At 51.3% G+C, this 18,747-nt stretch overlaps 1 protein-coding gene across 3 annotated transcripts in view; it reads left to right on the top strand.

Annotated features, from left to right (window-relative positions):
- The window catches only part of CAPZB (capping protein (actin filament) muscle Z-line, beta), a 125,630-nt gene that overhangs the window by 91,809 nt on the left and 15,074 nt on the right, over positions 1-18,747 (top strand). For all 3 annotated transcript variants that reach the window (XM_005883030.2, XM_014530656.1, XM_014530655.1), the window contains exons 4-6: positions 127-240; positions 15,851-15,992; positions 16,372-16,488. In XM_005883030.2, the coding sequence (XP_005883092.1) occupies positions 127-240; positions 15,851-15,992; positions 16,372-16,488 (373 nt within the window). The remainder of the gene's footprint in view (positions 1-126; positions 241-15,850; positions 15,993-16,371; positions 16,489-18,747) is intronic.

Raw genomic sequence — 18,747 nt, 5'->3', positions numbered from 1 at the left:
CATGTCACCTCCTTCTCCTTCCTTCCTCCAGGTCACGGAGTAACAAAGCTGGTCTTGGACTCACGGGTCACAGGGGGTGTCTCCCTAAAATGATACATGTCACCTCCTTCTCCTTCCTTCCTCCAGGTCACCATGGAGTAACAAGTATGACCCTCCCTTGGAAGATGGGGCCATGCCTTCTGCTCGGCTGAGGAAGCTGGAGGTGGAAGCCAACAATGCCTTTGACCAGTATCGAGACCTGTGAGTTACTTGCTCCCAGTGCACTCGAGCTCTCACGGTTTGATAAGTCCATCATAAGTAAGAGTGCGGCCAGGCCGATAGACTCCCTGGAACCTGCTACTTGGCCTGCCTGGCTATTTAAAATTCTCTGCGCCCAGAGCAGATGCTGGGCACTAGTTTTCCAGCTGGGTCAGTTGGGAGATGACTCAATGGTAGAATGCTATCATACGCAGATTTATCTGTGCATTGCTTCATGCCATGGTTCCTGGTAACAGCAGGTGCCGTTGGACAGCACCTAGTGTGTGTAAGACACAGTGCCAGAAATTTTCTACAGTTCGTCTCAAATCCCCACAAACATGATGGCTGTTTTAGTTCCCATTTTTTCAGATGAAGAAATTAAGGCTCAGATAAAGGTGTTTGTCCCAAGCGAGAGGCAGAGCCAGGAATCACACACAAAGGTGTCTTCAAAGACCCCTCTGTTCTTGATCATACTACGTGTCTGACCCAGTTCTGACCTGGTGCTCGGGGGTCTCTGCTTCCAGACCAGTCACCAGGGCAGGACGAGTCAAGGTCCTTAACACAGTGGGAGCTGACATTTTGCTGGCTCCTGAGTTGCTCCTCGGGAGGTGGTTTTGCTGGTTCTGGTTAGATCCCTACCTCTTCTTTCCTCTCCCATCCAATCCTGCCTCCCATCCACCACCAAAAAGAGTGGCCACTTAATCTACCAGCCTTGCAAGGAAAAGCTCCAGAAAGGTTATTCTCTTCAGTATTCTTTTTTAATCAACAGAATCGCATTTTTGCTTAAGTTCTATATTACATAGCAAAACTGTACATTCAGTCACCTAGAGAGGGATTGGCAAGCTTTTCTATAAAAGGCCAGAGAGTAAAAATGTGAAGCTCTGCAGGCTACATAAGTCCCTGCTACTTTCTTTTTTCATTTTATATTACCTTTTCAATGTATAAACACTACCTCTTGAGCTTAAGATGGGTGGCATTCCACCCTGATCCAGGATTTGGACAGGAAAGAAAGTGAAAGCCGCTGAGCCCCGTGCTGTCCTGGAGCGGAGCTGCTGGTGCCTCACTTGGCATGGGAATTTCAGGTCTCCTCTCCCAGACGCTGGAATGCTCTTGCAGCTCATAGCAGATGTGATGGAACACATTTAGTAAAGAATCTCTTTAAGAAGCTGGTTCAGGAGGGAAAGTGGCATCTCAGCCCGATACACAAACAACCCTACCACCTTTCAGCAGATGAATGGAATTGAAAGGCACAGCCTCGGACAAATGGCCCTCGGCGTTTCATTTGCCCTGAATGCACTGCTATGTAGCCATTTTATCTACATTACCTTGATCCTTTTGAGAACCTCTCTGGAACATCCTTTAGCCCCTTTTTAACAGATGAAAAGACTGAGGCTCCAAGAGGCGAAATGACTCGCACTAGGCTGCAGGACATAGAGGTGAAAAGCTAGGATTTAAATTCATATTTGTCTGAAGTTTCCACAGATTATTGCTCTTCACAGTTGCTCTTCAGTGTTTGGAGAGCTCTTACATCTAGAACTTTGCCCCATGGTAGAATAGTTACTTCTCCAGTGGGGCTGAGAAGTTGACTCATTGCTGTCTCATCATTTATTTGTAGTTGTTGATTACTATCTTCTTTTATCTGACCAGTTGTCAAGAAGCCAATCCAGTTACTAAGAATTTCCAAGTGGAATCAGTTTTATATTATAGTGATGATTTGATAATAAAACAGCAATGATGATAACAGCAGTTACCAGCTGGTGACCGTGCAAGCACTGTGTTAACTGCCTCACGATCTTCTTTATCTCATTTAACCTCCCAACAGCCTGTGAGAGAGGATTCTCCCTGTTTTACAAATGAGTAACTTGCCCAAGTTCACACAGCCAGTAAGTGGGGGGACTGGACTAGGAAGCCATCCTTATCCAACTCCAGAGTCCATTTACTCGCCTGGCATTTGAGTGCTTGCTATGAGCCAGGTACTTGCTAAGCAGGGGGTACAGCCTTGAACATGGCCAGAGCTTGTCCACAGCTGGGTCCAGCTGTCCAGCACCTTCCTGGGCAAATGTCCACTTTTCCAGTGGCTTTAAAGCTTTAGTGGCTGCATTTCTGTGTGCCTTTGAGTGTGCCTACAATCTCCTCTGAGAGTGAGCTGATCTGGGGGGAGTAAAGGGGGTGACAGGACAGCTTCCTGTTACCCACGTGGGGTTAAATTGGACAAGCCAGACCCTGAGGTTCCGTGGCAGTGTGCGATGGTGGAATCCGGCCCGGAGGGTGTTGCTCTGTCCCCACCAGCGTGTGCTGCTTCCAGCGGGGAGGAGGAGAGTACAAAGCCTCCGAATGGCACCCACAGGGAGGCCTGGTTCTCCCATGTGACAGCAGCCACTGGCCACTGGAGGGATGGTGGTTACAGCTGTCACTGGGGACCCAGAGTCATCAGTTTTAACCCTCCCCTTCCCCCCAGTGTTATCAGGGTGCACTGGTGAGCGCTGTCCTGAGACCGAATGTCAGGAACATTTCCCCGCTGGGCCACACATGAGCCAAACCATTTTTGGGTTTGAGTTGTTGTGGTCACGTTGGTATCTGTGGTGGGACCCAGAGCATGAGCTCTTTTCCCCGTGGTTTTGGAGCAGACGGGAGTCAGCCAGGGGCTAGGATGCCTGTCTCTCCCTGCCTTGAGCAACACAGGCTCAAGGGTTTTTAACTCTGGGTTTTCTAGGGACCACACTATTCCATGGCTGAAGGAACAGGAGGTCGTGCCTTCTCTTTATCCGCATCCCGCCCCACTCCAGTAGAGACTCATTTTTTTGCCCCAGTGAATGAAGCCGCAGAGCTCTGACATGGATTTGTCCATCTGTCTCCCTTTCACGTTGGCAGTGGGCTAGGCAAAGGTCACTCTGAGGGGAGGCGTGCCCTCTCCCCAACCCCACGCCATGATGCTGCCTCAAGTCTGTTGGTTTTGGTCACTCTGAGCTGCTGCAGGAGGGGCCGGGAGATGGCGTGTGTCCTGGGCCTGGTGACAGTAGCCCAGGGCCTCGGGCAGCCCACCTCTGCCAGAAAGAAAAGGGAGTAATGGAAAAAGCTGTTGCCCCGAGAGCAGGACTGGCACAGCATAGTGCCCAGGGGGGCGGATGAGGGGGCTGCCCACTCCAAACTGGAGCCTGGCCTGCGCCCCACAGGGATTGAGGATGTGAAGAGCAGACCTGTCCCCATGCTCTCTGGGTCAGTGGTTGCCAACCAGTGGTCTGCGGACCACTGGTGGTCCATGAGGTCCGAAAGGTTGGCGACCGCTGCTCTGGGTCTTGACAACCCAGGTGTTTCTGAGTTCTTGAATCCTGATGAATGGCAGTTAGGACTGGGTTTATTCTCTGGCCCTTGACCTCTCACCCCCTCAAATGGCTGAACGCTGCCGGACTCCAGCCACGTTGGGGCTCAGAGTCCTTTGTGGCAAGTGCTGTGCTGTAATGTGCCTTCAGGAGACTTCTTGTCCTGTGGTCCACTCTGAGGAAGGGCCTTTCCCTGCCCTGGGAGGCCCAACTGGACTCAGCTCACACAGGAGGCCTGCTCTCTCCTGCCCTCCCTGCCCCTGCCCCTCCTGTGCCGTAGAACTGAACTTGGGGGGATTTTTGTTGTCACCAGTAAATAGGCAGACACAGCTTCAGCCAGCACCAGCTGTGTATGTGCGCACGCGCACATTGGTGACAGGGCACCCTGGTTCCCTTTCCTCCCTGCTGCTTGTGGGTCCATTAGCCTTGCTTACTCCTGATGTTCTCTTTAAGAGGATGAGGGAAGCGGACCCAGTGAGCGTGCAAAGATTTGGAGCTGAAACGCAGGCCAGCATCCTGCTGGAGCTGTGCCAGCTCTTCCCAGGGAGGGGTGCTCACTGTCCCCCACAGGCTTCTCTCTGCCATGAGCATCCTGGGGAAGGCCTTGGATCTGTCCTGGGCTCTGGGCCTTGCTCCCGGGCCTGTAAAGGCTCTGACTTTACAGGGAATTAGAATTAATTGTCAGCACATGGAGTTGGTATGGTCTGGGTGAGGGAGCAGAGCCAGGGATGGATGGAGTAGCAGGCCCTCCACTCTTAACTCCTATGGGGATGTGGCACCCCCTCTTCCTTGCCTGCACAGCATTTCTCCATTATGGAATAAATGTGCCAGCAGTCGGGGGCAGGACTCTTTCCCCAAGGTGGGCAGAGGTGAGTGGGGTCCCAGAGACACGAGCTGTGTGTCCTACACGATCCCTTTGAAGCCATCCATTCCTTGTCATCCTACTGCTCAGGGCTCTCTACTGCACCCTTAGCCCCAACTTCCGCCCCCTCCCACATTCATTGGGGTTTTGTTTGCCATCATTAGCGGCAGAAAGTTTCCATGGTAGTAACTTCCCCCCAGGAAGATAACTGTCAAGCAACTGTTAGCACTACCCAAACAGTCTGTTTTTAGATTGAAATAGTCAATTTGCTGAGGACAGGCATGTTTTGCTGGGGCTGGGTGAGGTCATTATCTACTCTGAAGTCATCTTGAATTTCATCACTTCCCTCCCCGAATCTCTCCCATCCTATTCCCCAACATCTAGGCTATTCTCGTTTTTCCCTATCAAGCCCCCAGATGGCTTTCCATCTCTCATTCTCGGGCCTGGCTCAGTCTAGGGAATGTCATTAGGATGCAGCCCTGGGGTCGGTGGAATAAGGGCACACACTTGGGTGACTGGTTCATGGGATCACTTCTTTCTTGGCAGAGTTGACTGCCTTTTCAGGCCCAAGCCTAGGGTAGCTCACCAGTTATAAAACCTCATCACTCGACCTAAGTGATCCATCTTTTTTGAGAGAGACTTAGCCATGGGGCCCTCGGCATGTGGTAGGCGCTTGAAGCTGCCGAAAAAATATCTCACTTGTGGTGTGAGGCACCAGCCGGCTGCCACAAACCCCAAGGTCAGTGCTTTGATTTTTCAGGTTCCCAGAGAAGACAGGAGCCTTGTCTGCTCCGGCTTTCATATTGTGTCTCACCGTTGCCTCTGTCAGCCGGGTTCTGCTGTGGCCAGATGTTCTAACCGAAGGGCTGGCACTGCTTTCTTCCAAAGATGATTGCTCCCATCTGTGCCAGACATCTTGCCCCGTGCTCTGCGATCCTTGGCTCTTGGCTTGCAGCAGATAATACCTTCAAACATGCGGTTGCAATTTATTGGCCTTATAAGTTAATTTTAGTGGGTGTGCAATTGATTGAAATCAAAGCTTAATGAAGGCCAGAGTCCCAGTGGGGGGGTAGAGGAATAGGGAGGGAAGGCATATTATGTTCTTGCTTTAGGTCTCAGATAATCTTCAAAAGCTTTAATTAGCTTTTCTAATCAACCCTTCTTGTCTGGAAGAAGTTTACAGAATGAGACAAGGTTGGTACCCTGTGGCAGTCCCAGAAGCCCACAGGCCTTCCTGGAAGCAGCCAGGGTGCTTAGTAGATGGGCCTTCCCTGGCAGCTGTGGGTTCTGAAGGTCAGGGCTCTGCCCCCAGCCCACAGCGAGACCTCATGTAAATCTCTATCTGGAAAATAGTGAAGTAGTTCCTATCTGCGGTGATGGGAGAGAGCAGACATCATCATTTCACAAATATTGTGGAGATGGTGGAGAACCTGCCATACTCTGAGTACTTGGAAGCTTGTATCTGGTTTCCTTGGGACTCCCGCCCCCCCAACCCCCCAAGTGCCTTTTCCTTGTCTGCTTCTGCCCTGTCTCCTTTCAGTGCAGCGACTCTCGGCCAGAAGCTCAGCACTGCTGAGTCCTGAGTCCTGGTGAGTCACTGAGCCTTGGGTGGTCTCTGGGAACCCGAGCGCAGCCATGTAACCTGCGGGGTCAGGGCATCAAGGCCGTGCTTCGAGCAGTGGCATTCACTTGGACAGCGATCTTCAGAAGATCTTGCACGGCCTTCTTGAGGGGGTTCCCGGGTTGTGTGGTCAGCATTGTGTGAGTAGGACGTGAGTGGTGGGGAGAGGTACACAGGCCCTTGTCAGGCCTGGGCTCTGGGTGCCATTCTTAGTGCATCGGGAAGGGTCTGCCGGGCCCCACGGGTGCCTAGGACAGCTCTGATGTGCATCCTAAGAAATTCCTCCTAGGCAGTCTGGAGGCTGGATTGGACAGGCTGGGAGTGGAAGGACCCTGACTCAGACTTCCCTTAGTCTGGCTACTTAGTCTTAACCACGCTCCTAGTCTGGCTGAGAGAGGTCGTAGTTTAAGATTACCTAGTGCTTCCTGAGGCACTGCCAGAAACAACCAGGCCAGTCCCTTCGGTCTCCAGCCTCAGAGCCCCGCTGGGAAGTGGGCGAGAGCACTGAGCAGAGTAGCATGAGGTAATGGGAGGAGTGATCGGGAACGCGCTGGAGCTGCATGAAACCTGGACCATTTGGTTTGGCACCTTCCCCCTCACTCCCTGGCCCTTCAGCTAGATCTCAGTGGCTCACAATGCACAAACCCTCTCCCCTCGCCCAGAGGTGTAGGGCCTCCTCCCAGACTTAAAGGTCTCCAGAGGATCCTGTGACAGGCACTGCTTGCTGCACATCTTGGCTCCAGGGGCAGTGGGTAAAGACAGAGTGTTGTCTGGCTTTCAGATTGTCGGCAGTGTAATCAGTATTTGGGTTTTCACAAATACTCCTTGTATCTTCAGCTATGCGCACAGAGGGCCTCTGGGAACCCCGGCCCGCCTGCTGGGGACTCCGGCTGGCCACAGCCTTGGGCTCATGTGAAAGTGCTGGGAGCACTTAATGGAGAACCCAAGTCCTCCTCAGTTTGTTGTTTTAATTGAACAGAGAGACAGATGGAGAGGACCCCTGTCAGCTTCGGGGGGTTGAGGGTGGGGGGGAGTGGAGCGCTTCCTGCTCTCCCAGTGTGAGTTTCAGCTCTTGTGACCACTGTTCTTAAGCAGAGGTGTCTGCTACAGTTTCAGGAGCTCATAAGGAGTAGATGCAGACAAGCCTGTGTGTGGCCCCCCTACCTGGAGGCTGGGGAGGGAGTGTCCACTGCTGGTTGCCTTGGCATGTGCTGTCTGATTTTATCTGCTAAAGGAAGTTCAATGGAGGACAGGAGTGTGCAGAAAACAAGTTTGTTTACAAACATGGTCCCCAAGTCAGCATCAGGGACTCTGATTCCTCCAGAATGCTTGGGTTCCTATAACCATGTGGAGCAGTCACACTTTAGGTTATGCAGTTCCACGTGTTGGGCTGAAGACACCACTTGGAAGGCAGGAACACCTCCCTCCGGTGGTCAGGCTCCCACCAGAGACCCTCTGTTCCGTGGCTGTTTCCCGGGCTGCTGCTGGCAGGTTTGGGGAAGCTGCTTTGTGGCAGGATCCAGATGGGTGGTCTGCCAGAGGTTCCGCCAGCAGGCCCCAGCTGCCTCACTGACCCTCCTTTTCACAGTTCCCAGTGCAAGATACCCAGCGTCATGCCCCAGATTCCTGGCCTCTCCTCCTTTTCTTCTCCTCCAGCCGGGGCACTGTGTACAGTGGCCTGGTTGCATGTGTGTGTTTAACTCACCTAACTTCAACCTCACAGGCTGAACCGGGGCCACCCGGGGCCAGCCACACCCCAAGTCCAACCCCGACTTCCCACGTCTCAGCTATGTGACTTGGGTACATTCCTTTTCTCTCTCTGGGTTTCAGCCTCCTTGACTGTAAAGTAGTGAATGCAAAGCCCCAGACCCAGAATGGGTTCTCTGAAATGGCAGCTCTTGGACAATAGTGATGGCTTTGAAATTCCAGAAGGCCTCAGCCGTCCTCATTCTCATGAGCTGGGCTCAGCAGGACGGGCAGTATTTTCACAGGCAGTCTAGTGAGGCAGAGTTGGTCATGGTGGTGCTGAGCACAGACGGTTTGCTCAGGGCCCAGAGCCAGATTGGTGGCCCCTGCAGCGGCACCATTGTTTTCCAGAGAGGCCTTCATTATTTCTCTTCAAGTAAAAAAACTAAAAACCTTGTAAAGAGAGGCCGTAAAGAGCTGTAGCCGCAGTCCAGATGTGCACTTCTAAGTGCAACTGGCATTAAAGTCGCACATGCCTAAGCCAGTTGGTATGTGTGCTCAGGGATTGTTGCACCTGTATGTCTTGGAAGGAATTTCCGCAGAATACCTGTCCTGTGTCCATGGGCAGACTCCAGGACACGTTCCACAGATTGTGGTGAAAACAGCTGGTCTTAATACACAAACAAGGGTGATTGGCTTTCAGCAGCAGATCTGGACGTGGGCAGCCCAAAGCCAAGTGTTGATCTTTCTCCATTCTGTGTGGAGCCAGCTTCAGCCCCCAGGGCAGTGGGTTTGGGACTATGTTCACAGAGCAAGCAGTACCTCGCTTCCCGGACAGTTCAGAACGTGCCAAGCTTGGGAGAAGAAGGAAGAAGATCTGCCTTTCTCAGCCCAGAGAGGAAGACCCTCATGAAAATGAATGGCCAGAGTGGTTGTGTGCCTGCTCTGTGCCAGGCTTTCCTGTGCTCTTTCTAGTGCATCCATTGGTGGGGTGGGGAGGAGAGAACCCCCTTGTCCCAGCCCCTCGTAGTTGTGGCCGTCAGCCTGCCTTCTGGCGCTGTCTGTGGGCTTTTCAGAAGCTGTACCCATCGGCAGCACCCACATCCTCCTGTTGGGCAGGGGATATGCTTAGCTTCTCGACAGTGGCCGGTTTGGAGCCAACAGAAAGGAATGTTGGTCTGCACTGCAAGGAAGCAAGCCAGGTTTTAGATGCCTCTCCAAGCAAATTGGAGATTTTTCTTTTTTCCTGGAGTGGAATTGAATTGTTCCCACCTGTGGATACCAGGTGCCTTAGTATGTTATAGGATGTTAAGGATGATCAGAAAAACAAACTACTGCTAGTAGCTGCTGGCGATTTTATTTCATTTTTTAGCTGGAAGGAAACAAAAAGGTATTGTCTTGGGGCAGAATCCCAGCTGCTAGTGGAATGGCTCTGCCCTGGGCTTTAACCTCCCTGTCTTTGCCATAAAATCAGACATCAAGCATGGGAGTTCCTGTTTGAACCAGTGCCCATATGACCTCCTGGTTATTGTCATGACCAAGTGCCTATTACAGTAAAGAGTGTCCCTCATGACCATTTATCACAGGTCTCACTATTACTATTTATGAGATCTTAGAAGCAAACCGACCACGTATGTGACAGAGGACAGAGATAGGAAGTGAGAATCTCATGGGATCTTATGGCTTTGCACCTTGTAAGGACCGAGTTCCTAGTGTGGCACTGGAGAATAGAGGGATTCATTGTTTTCATTGCACCGACATTTAAATTTTTAGTCTGAACTCTGGCATTTTGGCCAAGCCCACCTCATACATACATTCCCCCTCTCTCTCTCCCGCAGCCATCCTAGCAGGCCCCTTCATCTCCAGCCAGAACTGAGACTGTGGGCACTTCCCATCTTTGTACTGTCCCCCAACGTGAAAGAAGTGTTCAGACCAGAGCTTCCAAGTTGACCACCAGGTGCCCCAGGAAGCCTCTCTCCAGTATCTTTCTAGAAAATGTTGGAATTCCGAGGTTCAGAGTGCTGGTCCACACAGACGATAGATTGAAATGGTGAAGACCATGTCTGTGAGGACTGAATAGAACAGATTCGAATGCAAAGTGATATACCCGTCCCAGGACACCCAGTTCTTAAAAGTACAGGGTGTGGGAGACAATTTCATGACAATACAGAAGAAAAAATATTTCATTGGAGATGAGTGCAAGCTCAGTATGTGTGTGTCAGTATGACTGAGCGTGATTGCCGAGAAAGCTGACTGGTCTTGCTTTCCTCCATGGACAGGCAGCTCACTTTGAGATTTGTGCTGGTTCACACATAGTTGGGGCATGTATTTCTGTTTTCATACCCTTGAGGGGGAGGGTAACCAAGGTATGGGGGCATAAAATATCATGTCTTATGAGGAATAATATCAGAACAAGAAGGTCAGAAAAAAAGAAACCTTGGGGTTTATGTCAGCTGTCTTTAGATACTTAGAAGGACTTCATGAGGAAAGGGCATGAAGTTCTGGTTTTGTGTGTTTCCTGAGGCAGTAGGTGGAAGTTTTTACTCAGGTCCAGCAAGAACTGTTTGAGATGTTCAAAAGGGAAATGGTTGCTTGGGAATGTAGTGAGTTCCTTGTCACTAGAGGCATGTAAGCAGAGTTTTGATCCAACTTGATTCGGCTGTTAGGAATCTGGGCTGAGGTGTGTCTGCCTCATACAGGCCCCAGTGCAGCCACCAAATCCTGAACAGTCAGAGCTGGGGGAGACCACATCAGTGCCAAATAAATATTGCTTGCCTTCCTCTTGGCTTTCTTTAATGAAGCGACTGCAGAAGAAAGCCCCTCACACTCCAGCGTCTAGGGGCTCCCCTTACAATGCTCTGGGTCTTGGCTGAGTTTGGGGTGCCTGCCTGTGCCTCCGCATTACAGAGGTCACTGCGTTGCTGGAGGTCCAGGCCTCCTGACCTGTCCTGTGACGGTGGCCCAGCCCATTTGAGGCTGAAAGACCACGTCTGAGGGAACCCGGAAAGGCCTGCTCATCCCAGCAGGTCTGTCCTGACTTTGGCTCTTTTGTGGAGGGTCATAGCCTAACTCATTAGCTGTAGGGGAACCTCTGTATTAGAAGCACAAATCTGGCTCTTCTCCCAGGAGACGATTTGAAAAGAGGGACCAACGGCCAACTTCAAAGTCCATTCCAGCCCATCTTTCCTGTTCCATTTACAGCCCAGTGTTGGCCAAGACAGAATTGGCTAATTCAGAGCCACAGCTCAGATTCCCGAAACAAGTTTCCATCCTAGGTCTCCGCATTCCTCAGCTTCAAGCACTCCATAAAGCTTTGGGAACCGAAATCTTTTATTTTATTTTTTATTTTGTGAAGTAGGTCATTTTGAGTGCGAAGTACTATGTTTTCCCCTTTTTTTCCTCCCCCCCAGAAGTCCTGTGGTTGAAGAGTTATGGACGTAGACTCTGTACATGTGACTGCGCCTTTATTCAAGTGGAAGAGTGATTTTCAGGGAGAGACGACATAGAACTCTGAGAATTACTGACACATTAGGCTTGTAGTTGGTCCAAGTTTAGGGATCTGGCTGATGACAGAGAATAAACTCAACCAGATGCTTAATTGTGATTGTGCTGATAAATCGTCAGCCCCACCTGAGGGTCTTGCCCTTGCCTTTTGCCCCTGGCTCATCCAGCACACAGGTGTCCCCTTGCGACTGATCTTTTGTAGCTTATGAAACCTATATCTGCCTGTTGTCATGGACATACTGTTTTTCAAATGGCGGGACTCATAGAACCAACCTGAGTGGCCCCATCTCCTTAGTCCCAACTGTTGAATTCCCTGCAGTTCCATCTGCCTGACCCGCTCTCCCCGGTCTCCCAGCACTCAGGGCATGAGCCTTTGACAAGAACAACACCAATGTTAATGTTTACAGAGAAAGCCGAGAAAGCCACCAAGATTGTGTGTAGAACCAGTGTCACTCGGTTGAAATTCTTTCTGCCAGAGTCCAGCACAGTTTTACCCCGGTTGCTCCTGGAGTGACCTGTCATCTCCCCACTCCTGATGTTCCTGGAGCTTTCATGGTTTAAGACTTTACAAGGTGGCTTCTCCACAGTGTCCCCGAAGGCTGTCTCTGTGTTGTCCAGCTATTGGTCACTCACCCTCTTTACCGCGTGTGTGGATTGCATATTGCCCCCCGCCCTCCTGGAGAGCTGGGTGGAGCCAGGGCAGGGCCGGGTTAATTCCTCTGTAGCTGCTCTCATGCCGGGCCACATGTGATCATTCATTCACGTTGACGTGCGAGGCCTAAGAGCGAGTGCTGGCGATGGTAGAGCCACCTTATTGAAATAGCATGTTAGCATTTAAACAATATTAATACTATTTGACTCATTAAATATACAAAGGCCAGTTAAAGTGCTTCCATGTGTGTGCTGTTAGTTCTGGCGGGCGACTCCTCAGATGGCTTTATGTGGTTTCAGACAACATTTTAGCACATTCTTAAAATACCCACAAAAGCCTTTATGTAAAAACTCGTAAATGTGAACCACATAAAAAAATTTTTTTCCTGTTTCATGTCATTATGATCAAAGTACGGCAGGTAAGAATAAATTTTCAAAAACTTGTTGAGGTCCCTCTTTAATTAATGCTTCACGCGCAGAGCAAAGCCATAACCATGTAATGAGGGGCTGTCTGTGTGCCCCGCAGTCGCCTCGCCACTGACTGCACAGCGGTCCTGACAGCACTTGTCGGAGAGGCAGGTCTTTCTGGGCGGCTCCGAACCGGCCCTTCCTTCACCAGCCCCTGCGCTCTCTGTCCTGGAGCCTCGGGTTGAGACTTGCCGCTCCCAGCCGCTCACATCCCTGCAGATCCCTTTTGGTGGGTGGAATGCAAGTCCGTTCTTGAATTGTGTTGGGGCCATACCTGCGGAGGCCGGATTTTAGCACGTCCGCCTCGACGGGGAGCGCCCGATGGGAAGAGGGGGCAGTCACCGTGAGATCCGAGCGTCATTTCTGTATTAAAAGTCAAATGGACTGTAAATTAGGATACTGCCCAGTGGAATACTATCCCAGCTCTTAAAAACAATTACGGAGATCATGTGGCTCCATGGAGAAGCACTAAGGGTTCCATGCCAAGTGAGGAAAACCCAACTCAATGCAGCACCATTGCAGGGCTTTTATAGTTACATAAAAATTACGCATCTGGACAAAGACTGGAAGGGAATTTGGAAAAATCAGATTTATGGGATAAGTTGATATATGGCACTGTGGGCTAATTTTTAAATTTCCTTTTTTTATAATGTTGCAATAAATTTTTTTTTACTTTGGGGGAGCAGTAACCCACATGGAGGTCAGAATTGAGGTTGCATTTTTACCTCCTTTGTGTCCAGCACTTTGAAATGTTTGGCCTGGTCAGCGTGGAGCTGAGCAAGCCAAGAAGAGGCTGCCCAGCGTGGGAGCTGGGCCATGGGAGGGACGTTGGACTGGAAACAGCCAGTTCCACCTTATAAAACATTCACGCTGCTGTTTTATTTTTCTAGAAGAAAACAAATCTAAGGGATGAGAGCGAGTGGGGTCAACTGTAGGCCACCTGGCGCATTTGAGCTGGTCACCAGGTGGTGTCGACCAGGGCTATCAAGCCACCACGATCTCCCCTGGTTCCCTCTAGGACGGCTTGACCCGCTCTCCCCGGTCTCCCAGCACTCAGGGCATGAGCCTTTGACAAGAACAACACCAGTCTCTGGTTGGGGAGGTGCAGAGGATGGGGCCGTGAGCTGTGAGGGGGCGGAAGGATGGATGGAAATGCCCACTGGGCTTCAAGCCTTCATTCCAGGATGGCCAACGGAAAGAAGGAATTATCGGCCTGTCATTTTTGCCAGCACAGGAAAAGCCACAGTTTTTTCGAGTTGTTGGTTTTTCCTTTTGATGTGGGGCTGCTCTCGCTGCAAGCAGACGAAAAGGGAAAACTGGGTGGGAGAACCCATCCGTCTGTCACCAATAGGAGGGGTGTTCACAGGTCTGTGGTGGGCTGCTCCTCTTCTTCAGTAGACGGGGTGCCTCCCAGTGAACTATGAGCCAAGGGAGCCACCAAAATCCAGGAGAACAAGCCGGAAAGGCTCCCGGAGGCCCTGCTGCAAGCTCACCTGAGCACGTGGACTCCAGCTAAGACCTGACAGAGACATCTCCACATGTCCCTGTGCGTGCAGCTCCCTGCAGAGCTGGTCCTAGACCAGAGCACTTGTCTGCTTCCCCTCCCTCCCATCCTAGGGAGGGAGGGAGGGAGGGAAGGAGGGTGTTGTGTGTGGTGTGTGTGTGGGGGGGGGATGGTTTGAAAAGAGAATTGGAACAAGAGAAATAACCTTCCTAAGTGGGGTCCCTGAGGTCACCTGGGATGGTACTGAGCTCTGGGCCCCCACAGGTGTGTCTGTTTGTTCCCCTCATAGTACTACACTTGCCCCTTTCTGGAGTCAAACCCCTTCCCGCCTTCCATTGTTTGACTGACATGTAGCCTGGGGCTGGCATCTCGAGCCCTAGCAGGCCTGCCCTCACCTGCCTCCCGTGACTTGCTGGGAGTGGCAGAGTTGTGAATTTCATTTGACAGCTTAATCACAGTGGATGGTGCGGGGATGGAGCAGTGGGGACAGGATGTGGTGGTGGCGGCAGCAGCAGGTGGGCCCCAGTCTGCCTGAGGAATCCTGGCGGGGAGGACCCCTGGGCGCAGTTAGAGCAAGAGGTTACACTGAGCCCCCGCCCCTACAGCTCAGGCTGGAGGCTGTCTTCCGTGAGTGGGGCTACTTCCTTGGTCTCAGTGTCCCCCAGTCACACTCTGCTGTATGTCACATACTGACCTCTGCACAAAAAGTAACGAAGAATTTGCCTTTTCTTCACTCTCTAAGTATTAACATTCACAGACGTGTTTACTCTTAGTACTTGTTTTTATTATTAAAATTAATAGTAATCTTTGGTCAGGTATCTACTTTCCTATATTGTTTTTGTCTCTCAGCAGTCGTAAGGCCCAGTTCATACAGTGGGTGCCTGGTAGCCCCTAATAAGTAATTTTTGGGTGGATAAGGGCATAAACGGAGCTGGTAACTGGAGGGGCTGGGGCTGGGACCCACGCCTGTCTGACCCGGGCCCACGCTCACTGCAGCCACACTGCCTGCTCGCTGTGCACATCTGAGGTCTGCTCACATCTGAGGTCTGCTCACGTCTGAGGTCTGCTCACATCTGAGGTCTGCTTACGTCTGAGGTTGCAGTCCTGCTGGGGCCCAGAATCTGCCTGCCACACCATTGAACGGGGGTTAACGGGTCAGAGAGGCCACAGACTTTCTGGTAAAGAACGTGCTAGCCACCAGACGAGATTCAGTAGAATTTGGGGCGCTGCACATCAGCAGTGATCTATCCACCCGTGCTTTCTGAACTCCTCGGTCCGTACTCACAGCAGCCTGACTCCGTCCCAGCGCTGACTGCGGTCTAACCTGGTTTCCTTTTCTCCTCTGGCCTTTTCTTTCCCTTGTGCATTTGCTCTTAATTAGGAAGTTTTCCATATTGGCTCGGGCCTGAGGAGGGAGCTCCGTCCCATGCTTAGCCCTTCATTCCTGGTTAGCGAGTTGCAGCACGTTGTTCTGAAAGACCATAGAGGCCCTGGTGGGCCTAGGCTCGGGGGGGTTCTTGGTGAGGAAGCATTTGTTGCTCTATTTTTTTTCCTCTTAATCTCCCCTATAAAGAAGCCATCACTAAAGATAGGAATATCGGACAGTGGTGATGACTCAGTAGTAATGACCCGCTGATGGTCACGTCACACACTTGGCTGGACCCTTTATCTGGAGGAATCCGAAGCTCGGAGAAGTTTGGAAAACTTGACAAAGACCACAAAGCTGGAGTCCATGGGAGAGCTCAGGCTCAGATTCATCTTGAGGACTCCTAAGCCGTGTTCTTTCTGTGACCCCCCAAAGGATGCTTTACCCCCACCCCCGACCAGTGGATGTTCAGGACACATACACGAATCAGCCCTAGAACCATTGCAGGGAGGGTCCTTAATTCCAGACAGACACAGGCAAACCTTTCCGAATGACACCCCTGGGACCTGGGCTGATGGTCTGTAATTTGACAAGCTAGCATCTAATGGGCACATGGGCCTGTTTCCTGCAGGTATTTTGAAGGCGGCGTCTCATCTGTCTACCTCTGGGATCTGGATCATGGCTTTGCTGGAGTGATCCTCATAAAGAAGGCTGGAGACGGATCAAAGAAGATCAAAGGCTGCTGGGATTCCATCCACGTGGTGGAAGTGCAGGTACAGCTCTCCCGGCAGCTGGTGGCCCAGGGCCTTGCAGACAGATGCCACGCCCAGCAGCGCAGCCCCGTTCTCTAGCAGACGCTTCTTGAAGAGGGGTACTGTGATACCTAAACCCGTTAATTCCTAAAAGTGCCCGAAGCCATTTGGATAAAGATTAGTCAAGATTGCAGTAGTCATTGATGGTAAAGATCCCAGAAGAACTGAATATACACGAGTACAGATTCGGTCCCTTAAAAGCCACTTGGGATTGGGAAAGGTAGTGTGGTGGTAGTGTCTTAGGAAGGGGCATGTTAAGGTGACCCTGAGTTCAGGAGCCACCACAGACTCCTCGGCCGGGGGTTGTGCGCAAGGTTCTGATCTCTGTCTTGTCCCCCAGGAGAAGTCCAGTGGCCGCACCGCCCATTACAAGCTGACCTCCACGGTGATGCTGTGGCTGCAAACCAACAAATCCGGCTCTGGCACCATGAACCTTGGAGGCAGCCTTACCAGACAGGTAGAGTTGCCATGCCCACAGGTGCCAGCCTCAGAGCTGACGTACATGGGGATGGGTGAGCAGTTGTCCCCACAAGGTCCTAGGCCAGCCCCTGCCTGACACGATCTCCCCATAGGCTTTCAGTGATTCTGAGAGTCAGTCACAGGAGGTGTCCTCTTCAGGTCAGGGTGTTTCCATTCACGTGCTCCTGTGATGGTTAGGACATCCCTACCTGCCGACAGCATTTTAGAATGCGTTCATTTCTTAGTTGTGATTTAGGTCATGTATTAGACTCTTGGTGGCAAGTGACAGAAGTAAAACTCTGACTTAAGCAAAAAATGGAAACGAGTCAGCTCACATAACTGAGCAATTCAGGTTTCATTCAGCACGGCCGGGTCTAGGACGCAAATGATGCCGCCAGGACCCCATCCCTCCATATGGTGGCTCCCGGCAGAATAGATCTGCTGTACCCCAGAAGTGTCTCACTGGCCCGGGCATGATTGCTGGTCCAACCAGAATCCTTTCCTGAGGCCATGGCCAGACTTGGGTTGCGTGAGTACCCTTGGTATTGTAGATGGGAAAGGAGTGTTGATTTCCTAGAGTGCAGTGGAGGGGGCGATGGATGTGGGCAGGCAGCAGACATTGGACACTGGTGGGAACGTGCTTTCTGCAGAGAGAACCGAGGGACACTATTGTGTAGGTGGCATGGGCAGTCTGGAGGGTGACAGCAGAGAGTCGACCCAGATAGTTGGCAACAGGCTGCTGGGGGACAGTAACCAGGGTCCCCCAAAAGGAGAGGAAAGGCTGAAATAAAAGCCTAAAAGGATCAAGAAGAGCGAGTGCCTACTTTAAGCATCTGAGTGGGTTTACTGGCCTCCCCCTGGTAGTGATCAGTAACTGACAAGCCCTGCAGCAAGCCTGCTCTCTGCTCAGCTTCCCACCCCCAGCAGTGCTCCAAGGTGGAGCTGAAGGACATCCACCGGAATCCTCCAGTGTAGACCCACCAGGGTTCTCTTCAAAGTACACTCGTTGACCTCATAAAGAAAAGATGAGTACATTTGGCCAAACCAATCAAAAGGTTACCTGAGTCACAGGATCTAGACATTGGAAGAGGTCAGAGGTCACTCCCAACCTGACAGGACACCTTCTGCTGCCCTGGGTGGGGCCAGGGAGCCCACTGCTTTGAGGGACAGCTGTTCCTCTTACATCAGCCTCCATTAAAAAAGGCAGCCAGAATAGAAGAACCTGTCCACCAGAATGTGCCCCGGATTGCTTTGGCTGGCACCTTGCAAGCGTGCAGTCGGCCAAACTGCCACCCACTGGCACCTCCATCCCATCTCCTGGTCCATGAACCACTGAGGGTCCAGGGATTTCCCATTCTGTTCTTGTACAGCAAATCTTTTTATTTTTTATTTTTTTAATGAGATTTACATTTATCCTCACACTTTTTTTTAATTCACTTTGCTGTGTCCATTATGTTAAAGCTTGGTTTCACTGATCCAGGTGTTAGCTGTTCCTTCTGGCTTTGTTACTTGCACATTAACTGACTCTGTCTTACATTAATTAGCTCAGGGCCAAGTTCAGAGCCCTCAGGCATGGCTGCCAGAGACTTCCTTAGAGGAGGCATCAGTCCAATAATCATTTTTGTTAGGGTACTTTTTCAAGTTGAGCTCATTTAGCCAGCTGTAAATCCACTGTCATTAATTGTCAAATAAATGCCCTCTGAGTGTCTGTGGTTGAACACTGCCTGCCGACTCCCAGCTGGCTTCCTGTTTTGGTAGGACAGGTGATTGTGGGCTTGGCCATGGTTTCTCTCTCCTCGCCCTTGTCAGGTTCACCCCACATGGGTACCACAGCCTCCTGGCCTCCTGTGCTGTGAGAAGCGGGCTTTGCTCGTTTCCCATCTCTGCTCACGAGCAGCCCCGTCGGGAAGGTTGGCTCTTGGAGAGCCTCTTGTCTCCACTTACAGCCTGGTCTAGGACCAGCACCACATCGTTCAAGAGCCTTGTCAGAAATGCAGAGATCTGGGCTCTACCCAGTCCTACCACATTGGGGTCTGAATGTAACAAAGTTCTCCCGGTAATTTATGTGCACATTAAAATTTTGACAAGTGCTACCCTTTTGGGTTCTGTACCCAGTTCCATTGTGGGTAAGGGCGCGGTCCCCATGCCCCCAGCAAGCCGTTCGGACATCAGCAGGGTGTCCTACAATTCAACTTAATTGTGACACTCCATGGAGACAGCCTCAGAGCCCACAGTTTAAGGGCTCAGTTCTTCAAGA

The sequence above is a fragment of the Myotis brandtii genome, unplaced genomic scaffold, assembly GCF_000412655.1.
Source record: "Myotis brandtii unplaced genomic scaffold, ASM41265v1 scaffold754, whole genome shotgun sequence".
NCBI lineage: Eukaryota > Metazoa > Chordata > Mammalia > Chiroptera > Vespertilionidae > Myotis > Myotis brandtii.
Note: the sequence above shows the minus strand (reverse complement) of the source record. Positions and strands in the feature narration are given on the sequence as shown.